The following is a 17,342-nucleotide window of genomic DNA, read 5'->3' as shown; positions in this document are numbered from 1 at the left end:
TGAGGTTATATTACATGTGCAACATTGCTTCTATAGGCTTGTCAGTTTTAAAATTTGTGAGACAACTGATTAACATCAAAAACTAAAGTAATATTAGTACTAATGTGTACATAAACTAATTTTTAAGGATTTATAACATTTTCTTCACAAGTGATTTGTACTATTTCCTTAGATCACAACCGTCCATCTCAATGGATCTGATGCCATATTTCTATTTCCATTTAATATTTTCTGATAAAAAGCTATGAAGATTGGTTAAAAAATCAAAAAGGAAGAGTGGTGTGTAGATCTATTTCATTAAAATATGTAGAAGTTACTGGCACTAGCACCCAGCCCCATCACCCTCATCTGCCAGAAATGCCCAGGAGCCTAGAGGTGGGAATTTCATTGACCACGTTGGATTTGACTGATCACAAACTGAGGTGCCTTCTCAAGCTATACTTCTAGCACTTTAGATCATGTCTTAACCTTGGGTAAAGAAATAAAATGAAGAACTAAAAAACAACAAACATAAGAAGTCCTACTTGACTGCTTAAAACCCAAGAAAATGAACATTGCTGTTATATATTGCTCAAATGCATTAGAATGACAACTATTCATCATTCATGCTTGGGGACCGAGAGGGTAACCATATATATTCACTCCCTTTGTGACTAAGCTTGATATATTACTCATCTTATGTTGAAGAACGATGACAATTTCTCAGCAAATATATGAAATAGGCTAAATTATGCTTTTCAGTCAGAAAGCAATTACTAAATAATTAAGGGCAAGTAGTTTTCACTAGATAAAATGAAGATATTGAATTTAATTAAGTGAATACTAGCTATCTCCAGTTATTATTTTGTCCTCTATGGAGATACTTTACATCAGTCAATAATAGGAGTCAATGATCTAGTTTGATTATGTTCTTAAATTCAATAAAATTCCATAACCAAACGCCCAGGTAAAACAAAGGAAAGAATAGTTAATAGAGAAGAATGATTAACAGTGTTTCTGAAGGTACTGTGTTATCAATAATGCACTGCCAATCTAATAATTCGCAACTAGAAATATCACCAATACAGGACACATAAAAACCAGCTTTCAGTTCTCAATCTTCAACTATCCAACCAAGGGGGAGAGGCCTGAGCAGTTAAAATATATGTCTAAGTCAGTCAGGCGCAGTGGCTCACGCCTATAATCTCAGCACTTTGGGAGGCCGAGGAAGGCAGATCGTCAGGTTAAGAGATCGAGACCATCCTGGCCAACATGGTGAAACCCTGTCTCTACTAGAAATACAAAAATTAGCTGGGCATGTTGGTGTGCGCCTGTAGTCCCAGCTTCTCAGGAGTCAGAGGCAGGAGAATCGCTTGAACCCGGAGGTGGAGGTTGCAGTGAGCTGACATCACGCCACTGCACTCCAGCCTGACGACAGAGCAAGACTCCGTCTCAAAAAAAAAAAAAAAAAAGTCTAGTCAATGTAGTAAACATAACTAATATAGTTTGCTCAGAAGAAAAGCTCTCAGGTCTTTATTCTGAAGGTGCTTATTTTATGCATATAATAAAAACTGAGATGTTTTCCTAACCTGTAAGAGATGGACTACAAGACAGGCACATTGCAACTGATAGTATTTTGACAGCAAAAGAAAAAACAGGAAGTACAAAATCCAGGATGGAATTCAAAAACAAGAGTCTGAAGCAAGTTAATACATTTAGAAAATGTCTCTCATGTAGCTTCAGGTTATCATTAAAATTTTGCCTTATAAAAATTGATTCACATAAATGATTCTAAGTCATCAGAAAAATATTAAGTATAATTAGAATGGTATATTTAACAAGGCAGATATTTTTAAGAATATACAACAGAAAAATATATGCAACACAAAAGAAAAGGTTAAGATTCTTTCTATATAAAGAATTCTTACTAATTAACAGAACAGGCAAAGGATATTACAAGGCAATTCACAAAGAGAAAGAAATGAAGAAAGTATATACATATTTTTTCATGTATTTAGGAGCCTTTTTTTCTAATTATAATATTAATTGTTGGTAAAGGTACAAATAAAGGACATACTCATTCTCTGGTGGTAGCAATGTAAACTAGTACAACTATCTTGTAAAATTATTCGTCAATATGGGTAAAAGACTTAAGAACATCAATACCCTTTAATACAGCAACTTCTAGTAATTTATTGTATAAAAATAATCATAGATATATAAAAGGTTTATGTGTAAGGACTAAAAACTATAAATATTTGTGAATTGCCTTGTTATACCATTCGAATTATATTTAACCTTTTTCCAATGAATTAGAATCATTTATGCGTATCAGTTTTCAAAAGGCAATTGTAGCAATAACCTCAAGCTGTCTGAGACGTTTTCTAAATTTATTAACCGATTTCAGACACTTGTTTTTGAATTCCATTCTATATTTTGTACTTTCTGTCTTTATGATACATTCTCATTTACTTTAGCAAGTCTTAAATAATTCTGAATATGCAGAGTAAAATATGAAATTTCCCTTATATTCCTCCTACGGCCATCCTTACTCCAGTGATAGCACTACTAACAGTTTAGTGTCATATGCATGAAAATAATGCTTTACATTTTTCCCTTTAACATTCAACACTGCCTTATAAACAAGGTCTTTCCAAGTCAGAGTTCAACTATCTTCATTTTAACGCCTGCAAAGCATTTCATTAATATGATCATACTTTATCATAGCTTACTTAAAGGGTTTCCTTCTTAAAGACAGATGAACTGTTTTCAATATTTCGATGTTAAAAACAAGACTTAGATGAACATTTTGATATATACTTTGGTTCTACTTTGGTTCAAGTACAAGTATTTTTCTATGACATTATTTCTCAGACTACATTGCTGGACTGAAAATAAGTATATTTCTATTTCTAGTATCACCAAACTGTACTCCAAACTGCTTTACCAATGTAAATCCCCACTTGAAAACATTAATATTCTTCATTTCTGCCAAACTGATGGGTGAATAATCCTATCTCTTTATTTTCATCAATATTTCCCTGCAGTAAGATGGAGCATTTATTGGCCATTTCTATTTCTCCTGTGAGTTATCTATCCGATACATATATATTTTTACTCATTTTTTAACTAGGCTGTCTTTTTCTTATGTATTTGTAGAAACTCATTATGTCTATATAGTGTCTTTATTAATGCTTACACATGTTACACATGTCAAGTATTTTCTTTTAGCCTTTCATCTGTTTTTAACTTCCGCATTTTGTTACCCAGAAACTCCCAGTTTTATGTAATCAAATGTCTGTGACTTCTGGGTTTTATGCCCTATTTAAGGAGGATGTACTAACCTCCAAGATTACCAAAATACTTTCACACATTCTACTGCAATGATACTTCTGCTTTTTATGTTACTTCATTAGTCCTTAAGAACACATGCTGAACAAATACAAGAAGTTTAAGGAACCAAATAAAAACCACAGACTTCGGAGTGGGGACTGGAAATATAGAGAGCAACCAGATAATCAAAAGTTTTACAGGCATAGTTAGAATTTGTACTTGCTCCTTAAGGCAATGGGAAATTAGGGAATTTGAAACAGGAAAATAAAATGAACATTCAATTTATTCTTTTAAAAGACTGTTCTGCAATTCATAGAGTGGGAGAAAATACTCACAATATATTTATATATCTGATAAAAATCTCATATCCAGAAAACATAAAGATTCCTCTAATTAACAACAACAACAAAAAAACAGGTAACACAACACAAGAATGGCAAACATTTGGAATAGACACTTCACAAAATAGGGTGTACGATGGTCAGTGAACATGTGAAAAAGTTTTCAACTTCATTAGGAAAATGCAAACTAAAACCACAGTAAGATACCACTACAAAATTTTAGAATAGCTACGATGAAAAAGGCAAAAATACCACATGGGTAACTAGTACAACCATTTTTGATTTGAAACTATCTACTAAAGAGGAACATATACATACTCAATGGCCCAGAAATTCCACTTCGAACCATAAACTCAAGAGGATTGGGTATGTGTCTGTACATGTTTACCAAAAAACATGTTTAAGAATAGTAACAGCACCTTGTTATACATAATAGCACCAAACTGGGAATTACTTAAATGTTCATCAACAGTAGACTAAATTATGGCACGTTCATACAATAAAACACTATATAGCAATAAGAACTAATGAATGATATGTGAAATAAAGTACAATCTCAGATAATGCTGTTAACAAAAGAAGGTAGGCACAAAAAGAGTACATGCTGTCAATTCCATTTATATAGAGCTCAAACAGACAAAACTAATCAATGGTGCTAGAAATCAGGACAGCAGTTTCCTTTGGGAGGTGAGGGTAAGGAGCAGTGACTAGAAGAAAACACAAAGAGACTATGGGAAAATAGTAATTTACTACTTACTGATCTGAGTGATGGTTTTACAAATGCGTTCAGTTTGTGAAAATCCAATGGTTTGGACACATGTATTGTGTATTCCTCTGAACATATAGTATACCTCAGTAAAAAAACTTTTTAAGAAAGATTATTCTTGCTTTAAAGTGGAGAATAAATTAGGAGACAAAACTATAAGCAAGGGATGGGATTAGGAGGTTATTTTGGTAAAATAAATTTATAGACAATAAACAAATACCTTAAGAACGAGAATGTTAGTAGTAAATCAAGAGAAACAGATGGTTTTCAATGGTATTTGGTACATAAAACTATCTGGTAAATGCCTGCGTGGAGGGAAAGAAGGAGTGTCAGTGATGACTCTCAGGACTGTTGGTATCTGGTAGGAAAAGTGATGCCCTTAAGATACATAACTCAGATGGAGATGCCCAGTTGGTCAATGCTAAATTGAGAGCTCCAGATTTTGGAGTCACTACACATATGATGTTAATGAAGTACTGGGAGCATGATTTCATCTAGAAGAAAAAATTAAAAGTGAGAAAAGAAGATGGGTAGGCAATAGGAAAACAACCAAGTTTGCAAAGCTGTTCTTATAGACAAGTGATTCTCAGAGGGGGTCTGAGGATAGTGGGGAGGTCCCTGAGACAATTTCAGGAGTTCTACAAAATCAAACTACTTCTATAACACTATATTGTTTGCCTGGTGTACTCTTTCTCCCATGAGTAGATAGTGAAGTTTTCCAGAATATGTGATGTGGTTAAGAGGTGGAATGTAGAAGCAGATAAGAAAATCTACCTATCAACTATAAAGCCAGACATTAAAACAATTTGCAAAATGATGCAAAACACTGCCACCTCCTCACAATTATTATTTTTTACTTCGCAAAATAGTTATTTTTCATAATAGCGTATATTGGATTTTTATATGTCATTGTTAAATTAATGAATAAATAAATATTTTAAAATTTTCTCAGGTTCATAATATGACAGTTATGGAAACATAAAATACACAAAGACAAAAGTTATTTGGGGGTTCTGAAAAAGCATATAAAAGTGGCCTAAAAACCAGAAAGTTTATAAATATATCAATTTCTTCTGAACCCAGCTAAAACTGTTATTCCGGTTAGAATGACAATGCAGAAGGTAAGTCTATGAAACCAGTTTAGTCTCACTATCCAGGGACTGGGGCACCTAACTCAATGCTTTTCAACATTCCCTCAACAGATACTTTCAAATCACAGAGATACACAATGGTCAAAACCTGTGCGTTTCAATCAAGGGAAAGCATAAGAAATTCCTATTAAAGACATTTACACTCACCTTTTAGAAGAATTTCCTATATAAAAGGCTCTTGAAGTAAAATCACTGTTAAGTGCAAATCCTTGGGAATCAACATTTAAGGGGCAGACAGAATACAAGGAGTCTCTATGTAAGACTGAAGGGCTTGAACAGGAAGATAGAAAACTGAAGAGTGATAAATAGAAGCCCAAAGAGTCTTTTTCAAGAAAACAGGAGCTCTTGATGTGTCAAATGCTGTAGAATGGTTGTTTAAGATAGAAACAAGTACATCTCCATTTATTCAGCAAAGAGGAGGTCATTAGTGACTTTCAAAAGCAGTTTTAGTGGAGAGTTTGGTCAGAAAACTGAATAATAAGTATCAGGTGAAACAGTATCAAGTAGAAATAGTAAGGTACAGAACTGTTTTAAGAATTTAGTTGTTAAGTGGGGATAAGCAGGACAGCGACTAACAGTAATATAGGGAGGAGTGTATCATAAATGAACAAGATTGCTGAGGTGGGAGGAAATTAGATCTACAATACAAAGGAATTATTCATCAACCTTATACAGCAGGAAGGAGGCCGTTTACACAGCGTTAAGAGGGAAGTAGAAAAGTTTAGGCAAGAATAAAAAATTAATTTGAAGGTGTGGTAGGAGGAAGTTGAGGGAATTCCTAAAGATTTCCATCATTTCTGCTTAGTAGATAGCAAAAAAGAGAAATGAAAGCATAGATTTATGGAGAAGGTTTGACATACCTACTATGAAGAAAAATAACAGACTTGGGCTTTTCTGAACCTTTTATATTTTCAACAATTATTAATTATTGTAACAACAATAGAAAAAAACTTAAAGATAAGAAGTATCAAATACATTTTAAAATGTTTTTTATGCAAAAAAAGTAAAATGAAAAGAAAGGATGCTCGGCTGTGTTAAGAGGTAATCCCTTAGTATTTAGGAAAAGTTAGCTCTCCAAACTTGAACAGTTATGGTTTATAATATTTTATTTAAATATACTAATTAGTCAACTAAAATGGGAGAGTATAGCTGCCTTTATTGCTATTTTATAGAAGTGGTATTAGGTTGGATTATGACATCCTGAGTAACCATAAACAAGTTTCCTATTTGTTCTTAGAAGCAATTTTTTAACAGCACTGTCCAAAGATGGAACAGGTTTCCTTTAAGTACTGATGTAACAATTACCAGAAAAATGTATTTATAATACTTTACAAGTGTCAGTCTATTAAGTCTTTAGAGCTAATTCTGAAATATAGTAGTTAATATTTTAGTCTTGTAGCTTCTCAATTCTCTGTCATAAGGACTCGACTTGGCCCCGGTAACTCAAAAGCAGCCACAGACAGTATGTAACCAAACGGATGGACATGGTTGTGTTCCAGTAAAACTCTATTTGCAAAAACCCACGACTGGCCCACACACTCTAGTTTTCTAATCCCTGGTCTAAGTTTTCAGCTTCTCACTGAAAAAGTCACTAAATTCTTAAGATCTTTAGTTTTGTCATCTGTAAGTAGAGTAACAAAGCTATTGAGATAATAAGACAATTATATAAGTTACACTAAATTGTCCACCCCCATTCAATGCATTTAACAAATACAAGTTTTCTTTCTCTGTGTTTGGTAATATGACGTTATGGTACCCATCTTTCAGAACATCAAAGAGGTGGAGAAAACATTCAAGGAGTGGAAAATAAATGCTTATTTGTTAAGATGATGACTCAAAAATGACTTTGCTCCCACCTCAGCTTCCCAAGTAGCTGGGATCACAGGCATGCACCACCGTGTCAGGCTAATTTTTTTGTTATTTTTTTGTAGAGATGGGGTCTTTGTTGCCCACACTGGTCTCAAACTCCTGGGCTAAAGTGGTACTCCAGCCTTAGCCTCCCAAAGTGCTGAGATAATAGGCAGGAGGATTGCTTGACTCCAAGAGGCTAAGCTGCAGTGAGCCATGATCATACCACCATCCTCCAGCCTGGGTGACAGAGTGAGACCATGCCTCAAGAAAAAAAAATTTTTGGTAATTTTTAATTAATAAATCCAGGTCTCTGTCTCCATCTGATTTTGATTTCTTCTGAAAGATACAAATCAAACATTTCTTGGAAATAACTTTCCTAAGTCCTTAAGATTTAAAAATCTCATTTATAATATTTTATGTAAACAAATTTAGATTTCCTTTTAAGCTTAGTGTTAGGAATTTTTTAATTTACATATGCAATACAATCCTGAAGGGCTGTAATGCTGCACAATAAAGTTCTAGAGGAAAAACTAGGAAGGGAAAATTAAAACATGCAATGCAAACCACTTTCCCTGCCTTTGTACAGCTACTATATGCCAGTTTTTGCCTTATAATTCAGTAAGATAAAAACATGTCCATAAGATGATTCTGAAACAAGAGGGAGATCACAGTTGAAAGGTGTTCTGAAGCCCACAAAAACTCTACGAAGTAAATAATCAAGAATTTGTCATTTAAACCAAGATTCTGAAACTCACCATCTCTATTAGTTTCCCATTCTACATTTTCTTCTTCACTTTCCGGAGTTCTCTCCTTAGTGATTTTTATGTCTTCCTTTTCCCTATGTCTCCCTCTTGAAGATTCTTTCTAAAAAAGTACATACATACATTCAGATTACTATATTTTTAAAAATTATATGAGGTAGTTTATTGTAATAGAGAACATTTTAATTTCATTTATCTCTGTTTCATCAAAGAATCAGTTTTGTAAATAGTCACTTATCCACTAAGTAGAGAAAGTGACAAGTTCTAGTTGAGCACCACAATGAAAAGACTATACTCCAACTATTTTACTAAAGAACAAAAACTTTGCTAAAGAACAAAAACTAAGAGATATAGACTACACTATATCTATTTTACTAAAGAACAAAAACTTTAAATATTAAAAAGTAGCTAAGATGTGAAAATATGCAATGCAAATCTAATACTTTAACAAGCTTGTGACATTCAGCTACATACTAAGTTTCCATGTGAAAGTCACTGGGGAAAAGACAGTTTAAAATGAATAAAATACAATGGAAGGATTTGTAAGTGATTATATTTTAAAATGACAAAAAAGGGATAAGCCATTCATCACAGACTTCTAAAAATAACTGATCTAGGACTTGTCATATATTCAAGTAATTGCCATTTTCCTAGACACCTAGGGATAAATCCAAACTCATTTAATAGTATTACAAAGGTTTACAAAAAGATATTTTACCCATTTTGATGAAACCAAATGGTACCTAAAACAGTCAGCAAATTAGTCCTCACTACTGCTGCTAAAAAACAGGTTTTACATTTTATTCCAGGTATAAAAGCAGCTCACAAAAAAGGTCAAAATTAATTCAGATTATAAAAGTCAATTAAATGTCCTATTACATAAGAACTCCAAATCATATTTTACTAGGTGGTGAGAAAATAAAAGTAATCAGTGTTATGTAATTGTTATCTTTCAACACAGTAAAAGTCTTACTTTTACTAACATTGTAAATACTACGAAAGACACATATACACAAGGATATTAAGTGCTCAAATTTCTTTCTGAGCATTACTAATCATAAAATTTGGCTGCTTAAAACACAAATCAATTGCTCTTCGTAGTTTTCTTTTTAAAGAACTCTAGTATAAATAACTGCCCCTAAATTCTACATATTTAGGCATGAAGTCATATTGTAATTATTACTGACAAAATTTGTATTTGATTGCTGGTAAGACAACAGAGGCTGACGAAAATAATTTGTAAGTTATATGAGAGTAAAACCTGCCATGAAAAAAATGGTAAAGAGTCAAGAAAATAGAAATGGGCCTTTACTTGCACAGAAGACAAAAGGAAGAAATATAATTTATTTTTACTCTTAAAAAATTCTGTGGAACATCAGTGAAGAACTATCCTACATCCCAAACAATTTTTGAATGTTCTAGGAATTAAACCCGCTATAAACAGACATTACTGAATAACTATGCCAAAAATATTTAATAGGAGGTTATCTCCAAATTATTAAATAACATATTCTGTGCTTTCTGTCCACTTAAAAGTATGTGAAATCCAACTGCAAGTCTAGCTAAAAAGGGTGTCACAGCAGTAGTGCTAGTGCTGCAAAATAAATCTATAAATTTGTAACACTATTTTTTATCAGATTTAGAGCCAGAAATGTTGTATCAATAAATGTCATTAATAATGATATATGTAAATATTTCATATTTACCCTAGACATTAAAATTAAAATTTTTGAATTGTCCATGTTTTTCAACATGGACTAGCATCATGTTTTCTGATGCTACTCCCAGAGATCATATATAACTTCTATTATTAGGTACCAGAGACTGAATGCACGCTTAAACAGGTGATGGAATTTCAAGTTCTTACTTCAAATCATAATACAGGAAATTACTTTGGTAACATTTATTAAGAAGGTCTAGCTCATTGAAAAAACATCTTATTTCCTAACTTTCTCCACTTCAACAATGTGTATACTTGTTTAGGTATGTTATTCCTTTTATCAAATAAAGTTATTTCCCCTTTTCTCTTATATTCAAATAAAGAGGGTATAGTATTACTTGTCCAGCGTAGTGTAGCACGGTCTACTATTCCACCTTGCTGTATTTCTTGAACAGAACGGCTTCTCATCTTCTCTTAAATCCAAACATATTAATTAAAAGTATAACCTATTGATTACTATGTGTTCTAAATTAGTCATCCTAGAACATCAAAGGGTTGAAATACTTGAAGAACTACAGTATTTTAGCCAAAACCCTTGGGACCAGATATTCTAGAGTTTAGATTTTTTTTTTTTTTTTGCATTTCAAAGCATATTAAGTAGTACTACTGTTCCAGTGGAGTTTGGAACAGTAGCCTGTGACCAAACATACTAACATTTTTGCAGCAAAACACAGAAATTCACCACTTTTACAAAAACTGTAATTAAATTTATTTCAATTAAGACCAGGCCTTGCTCCTACATGTCTGTGCCTTAGGAAAAATGTTTGGTTTTAAGTTTCTTGAATTTCAGAAATGTAACACATGATTTTAGATGTTTATATTACTTTCATTTCCACTCTTATATGCACGTTTATTTCTTGAATATTATATGTGTGGGCAGATTATGTTTATCATCAATTTTAGATGATAAACATAGATAAAAAGCAGGCATTACAAAGAATATGAAATAAAAAGGAAGTGTCAAGACTAAGAGAGTTCAGAACTATTATTAGTAACTAAGTTTAAAAATGGTTAGGAGCCTGTGTAAGTAATATAATCCAACCTCCTACTCTACGTAGAACAATTTTCCATAACATTTGTATAGCTGTAGAAGCCCTCTATTAGAAGACTCTTGGGCGCAAAAATCTTGGCTCTCTACTCTTGCACCCTTTTGTCCCATTTCCAGACAGTTCTAATTATTAGAAAATTAGTTCTTATGCCCAGCGCATCTTTCTTAACCTCTCTAGAGGTTATACCTCTCTAGAATTTCTACTGATTGGGACTAGTTCTAACCTCTGGAATCATGCAAAACAAATCTAATACTTCTTTCATGTGCTAGACCTTTCCTCATCACTCTTTCATCTTCTCTGGGCATACTAATCTGTCAGTGTGCTTCAATGAAATACGATACCCCAAATTAATCTAGTCTTGTCAGAACAGCATAAAGCATACCTCTTCCAACTCCCCTTAGAATTGAAATTACACTTGTATTAATGAAGTCTAACTTGTTTTTGCAGAGAAGAATGGAGCTTCAACTAAGAAACTATAATCTCCTAAACTATACAAATTTGAACTATTATTTCACATAAAATGAAGCCTATAAATAGAGTAAACTTCAGGCCTAAGTGACTTACTAATAGTGAAATCATCAAAGACCAAATATTCACTCTTGTTTTCATTTCTTACAGCTCCGCTATTCTTAATGTTGACTTCACATTAAGGTTTATTTCTTACCATAAGAAGCAGCAATCTGGGTCTCCTCAATGTATCTCTCTCACAAGCACAAAGAATTATTATTTCCTTCAGAGCAACCAGGCCAACTTCAGTCACATGGCCACCTCTGTATGAATAATTGCTATCAAGGTAATAGCCATGGGATAAACGGCTTAGGCCTGCTTCCTGAATCAACTGAACTAGCAAAGGGAATGGGATTATTATAACTGGATTTAACTAATCAAGGCCCAGCCATGAAAGTGGGATCAATTCCCCAAATCACAATGCTGATACAAAATGAAAAAATGGTGGAACGGGTTCTGGGGAATCCAAAGCGATATGCATGACACTTCATACTGCACTTCACTTCCTCATGGTACAATGCCACACTTTTGATAACTTCAACGGCTATAACAAGACAGAATTTCCAACTTAATAAAAATTTCTCCTTTACTATTCACATTTCCGACCCTTCTTCTAGGGTCTTTTTCCATCTTCCTGATGTATATACTTTTAAACATTTCTCTATTTTGTGAAGATCTGTTGGTAGTAAACACTCTCAATTTTATTTGAAAAAGGTCTTTATTTTATTCTCATTATTGAAAGCCAGACTCTGGTACATACTTTCGGTTCACAGGTTTATCTCAGTACTTTGAAAATATTATTTCACTGCCTTTTAGCTTCCATTATTTGTTACTGATGCCATCCTGTTACTTTTTTGCATGGGGATTTGTCTTTCTATATCTAGAGGTTTCTAGTATTTTCTCTATATCTCTGATGTTTTGCAGTTTCATTATAATATTCTATCTGTGATGTACTGCACATCTTGTATCTGCAGATTTATGGTTCATCAATTATGGAAAATTCTCAGCTATTTCTTAAAATATTGCTTCTCCAACATTCTTTTTTTTTTTTCTTCTGGGTTTCCAATTAGATGCATATTGAATTTTCTAAGTATTTCCCCCATGTTTTTAAACCTTGTCAATACTTTCCATAACTTCTCTTTATGTGACGAATTCTGGAGAAATTCTTCAGCTGGCAACTATTGTCAGGTCAAGTCACTCTATTCCATACCAGTGCAATTAACTTTCTATGCCTAAAATCACCTCTACGTTTATCCCTAACAGTTTCTGAGCTTCCTGTATAACCACACCTCCTATAGTGGATTTACTTACATCTTTCCACAATTACTTGGAGAAATTTCCTTTGAAGTTAATATATAAAAATTATCTCAGAACATTTAGTCAAAGAATGACTCAATTACTTGTATGTCAATAACATTCTCATCTGCCACTAATATTCACTTATAAACATCCATACAAATCTATCCATTACTAAAGTTATCATTCAAGTAATAATTCCATATGTATTACATTGACATCAGAGGATTTTAAACATTCAATGTTTTTCACAAAACTTTGTTTTCTTCTTCTATCATCCATCTATCTACCTATCTTATTGATTTTATCTATCTATCCTATCTATCCATCTATCTACTTGAGACAGGGTCTTGTTCTATGACCCAGGCTGAAGAGCAGTGGTGCAATCATGGCTCACTGTAGTCTTGACCTCTTGGGCTCAAGCAATCCTCCCACCTCAGCCTCCCATAGCTGGAACTACTGGTACATACCATTATGCCCAGCTAATTAAAAAAAAATTTTGATTTGTAGAGACAGGGTCTCTCTATGTTGCCCAAGCTGGTCTTGAACTCCTGGGCTCAACCAATCCTCCTACCTCACTCTCCCAAAGTACTGGGATTACAGGTGTGATCCACGATACTAGGTCTAACCTCTTCTTTTATTTTAAAAGAATAATGCTATTCCAAATCCTACTGCTCTAAAAATAAACTTAGTTATAGAACACTAACATTATCAATGAATTTCTGGATTTTCTTTGAGCAGCTCTAGAATTAATGTTAATACCAATTTTTCTTCTCTGTCATTTAGTGCCATGTGGTATCTCAAAATTATTAACAAGTGAAGCAACTATTAATTTTAAAAAGATTAGGGTTTCCACCTTAATGTTTTCAAACCTTTATAATTGGACACATCTGATTAAAGCTAAAAAAAAAAAAACCACTTTATTAATCTAGTAAAATGGTCCATTGTTGTGCTTTGGCCTGAACGTTAGCCCAACAGCCTGCTCAGTCTATACATAGTTTTAGAATATATATACACCTAATATTTTGAAATTTTGAAATTATTCACAGATCTGCAGTTCCAGTTCCTTTCAATATTACAGAAACAAAGACAGTATTTTAGTCCTACACTTAATGAAGCTGTAGTTTGTTTTGTTTATACTAAAGAAAAATACCCAAATAGGATTATCAGAGATTCTTTTTATGAAGTGTTCATATAAATTAAATTAGCGCATCTCAGAAAAACCAAGAAATATACAGATAACCAAAATAACATCACTTCTAAAAAGTATGAAAAGAATTAAAGTGAAAAAGAAATAGTTATTAATACTTCTGTATCTATGTACCTAATAATACAGTAGTGAAGAGCAGAAACTATAGGAGATGGAGTAAAGGAGACAGAAACCTACTAATAAGATACTTTAACATAATGTTCTCAAACCAAAATAGATCAAATAGAAAAGGATCTTAAACATATAGGATGCCCAAAGAATAGATGTTTTATATATATTTATAGAACCTAAAAACCAAGAACTAGAAAATATACCTTTTTTTTAAAGCATGGGTGGAAAACTGAGAAAAAGTGACTGTCTTAGGCTACAAAGAATATCTCATCAAATTCAAAAATATGAAAAATAACATGAAAGTTACTTTTTAAAAATCAAAAGAAAACACACATAAACACATAAAAAACAAAAGACCCTTCAACCCGAAAATTTTAAAACATTCCATTAAACAATTCTTAGATAATGGCTGAAATCCAAATCTAGAGAGGAGAATTTCCTGAAAATAACTGTCAAAGTTTGACATATGAGATCCATAAGATTCAGCTAAAGCAGTTATCTGATGAGAACTTACAGCATTAAAGAACATAAATAAAAATGAAAACAAATGTTCAACAAATTCAACAAGAAAAAAATAAGCAACCATAGAAGGAATTTAAAAACCCAGAAATAAATGTTAGAAAGCACAAAGAAGGAACTAATATACAAATGTAAAAGCTGATTCTCTGAAAATAAACCACTGGCTGAGCTAAACAAGAAAAAAGGGAGAAAGCACAAATTCAAAATCCTAAATGACGAAGTAAAATAATCACATAAATGCTCAATTAGTCATGACTAAGAACAAAGCAAAATGAAAAAATAAAATTATGAGGTGTTTATTAATTTTTTTTTTTTTTTTTTGGAGACAGGGTCTAGCTCTGTTATCCAGGCTGCAGTACAGTGGCGCAATCTTGGCTCACTGCAACCTCTGCTTCCTGGGCTCAAGCCATCCTCTCACCTCAGCCTCCCAGCTAGCTGGGACTACAGGCACACACCATTACACCCGGCTAATTTCTGTATGTTCTGTAGGGATGGGATTTTGCCATGTTGCCCAGGCTGATCTTGAATTCCTGAGCTCAAGCAATCTGCCTGCCTTGGCCTCCCAAAATACTGGGATTACAGGCATGAGCCACTGTGCCCGGTGAGATACTGTGTCTGATAAGATTTCTTTACATAACTCTATGCAAACAAGTTTGAAAACTTAGAAAAAAACCGGATAAAATTTCTAGAAAAATACTATTTGCCAAAACTGACTTTAACAGAATCAAAAGTCTACATCATTTTTCAAAGAAAAAATAAAGTCAGTTAAAGAACTCCTTCATAAAACAGTACCACACCCAGTGGGTTTCGCAGGGGAATTTTACCAATCCTTTAAAGAGCAGAAAATCTAAATGCACTTAAAATATCCCAGAGTAAAGAACTGGGAATATTTTGTTATTATCTGTACTACAGATGAAGTAGTATAGTGCTGTTTCAAAGCAGACCTGAATTAGCTGTAAATGTCCATTGTAAACTCTAGGGTAACCACCAAAAAAAGTAGAAAAAAATAAGTATAATTGATATGCTAAAAAAGAATGAAGGAAGAATCACATAAATGCTCAATTAAAATCACAAATTTTTAACCAAAAAAGGCACAAAACAAGTGAGAACAAAAACAGGAACAAAGAACAATGGCAATGAAGAGAAAACAGTAACAAATCTTGTAGATATTACTTCAACTACATCAACAATCACTTTAAACATCATACCAATTAAAACACAGATATTCTCAGAGTGGATGAAAAAACAAGACCCAATGGTATGTTGTCTACAAGAAACCCACATATAAACACATATATTAATAGATTAAAAGTAAAGGAATGAAGAAAGGTATACTATGCTAACACTAATCAAAAAAGAGTAGGAGTAGATATATTAATTTCAGACAGTGTAGACTCTAGAGCAAGGTAAGTTATCAGAGACAAAAAGGAGCACTGCACAATGATACAGAGGTCCATTCTCCAAAAACACATAACAATTCTTATGTCTATGACCCTACCATCAAAGCATCAAAATACCTGAGGCAAAAACTGATAAAACTGCAAAGAGAAATTCACTATTATGGTTGAGGATTTAATACCCTTCCATCATAAATGGAAAGATTTAACAGGAAGTCAGTAAAAACATAGTTGAACTCAACAGCACCATCAACAAACTTGATATAATTGATTATAGATGGCTTTATCTAACAACAGCAAAATACACATTCTTCTCAAGCTCATACAGATCATTCACCAAGACAGATCACATTCTGGGCCATAAAACACACTTAACAAATTTAAAAGAAATCATACAAAGTCTGCTTTCAGCCACAATGAAATTAAACTAGAAATCCGTAACAGAAAGATTACGAAAATCCCCAAATGCTTCAACAACACAATTTTAATAAACACATTGGTCAAAGAATAAATTGCAAAAAAATTTTAAAGTATTTTAAGCTAAACGAAAATAAAAACATAACTTACGACAATTTATTGGATGCAGTGAACACTGTACCCAAAGAGATAGATGTTTATAGCATTGAATGCATATATTAGAAAAGACAACCAAAAATCATTACTTTAAGCTTCCACTTCAGAAAACAAGAACAAATTAAACCCAAAGTAAGCAGAAGAAAATAAACTTAAAAATTATAATGAAAAAAGTCAATGAAATCGAAAACAGAAATTCAATACAGAAAAATTAGCAAAACCAAATGCTGTTTTCTTTGAAAAGATCAATAAAATTAATTAGCTTCTAACCAGGCTAATTAAGAAAAAAAGAAAGACATAAATTATCAATAAGAGAAACAAAGGAAGGGATCTCACTACAAATCCCATGAACATGAAAAACATGATAAAGGAATACTACGAATAACGCATGACTACAAACTTGACAACCTAGATGAAATGCGCCAATTCTTGAAAAATACAGGGTGCCAAAACTCACACAAGCAGAAGCAAGCAATTTAAGTAGGTATATATCTATTTTAAAAATTGAATCAATAATTAATAACCTTTCAAAACAGAAAGCACCAGATAGTTTACAGGTAAAGTCTACCAAATATTTCTGGAAGAAATTATACCAATCCTCTATAATCTCTTCAGAGATAGAAGAGATGGACTACTTCTTAACTCATTCTATGAGGTCAGCATTATCCTAATTCTGAAACCAGACAAAGACATTACAAAAAAACTAAAGACCAATATCTGTCATGAATAACAGAAAAAATCCTTATCAAAAATATTAGCAAATTAAAAAGTAACTATA

General features: G+C 32.8%; 1 protein-coding gene across 1 annotated transcript in view; it reads right to left on the bottom strand.

The window, feature by feature from the left end:
- The window catches only part of ZC3H13 (zinc finger CCCH-type containing 13), an 89,200-nt gene that overhangs the window by 48,415 nt on the left and 23,443 nt on the right, over window positions 1-17,342 (bottom strand). Inside the window, exon 5 of the mRNA XM_011974641.1 lies at window positions 8,177-8,285. Coding sequence (XP_011830031.1) covers window positions 8,177-8,285 — 109 coding nt within the window. The remainder of the gene's footprint in view (window positions 1-8,176; window positions 8,286-17,342) is intronic.

This window comes from Mandrillus leucophaeus, unplaced genomic scaffold, assembly GCF_000951045.1.
Source record: "Mandrillus leucophaeus isolate KB7577 unplaced genomic scaffold, Mleu.le_1.0 Scaffold147, whole genome shotgun sequence".
Lineage (NCBI taxonomy): Eukaryota > Metazoa > Chordata > Mammalia > Primates > Cercopithecidae > Mandrillus > Mandrillus leucophaeus.
This window is presented reverse-complemented; position numbering and strand designations above follow the sequence as displayed.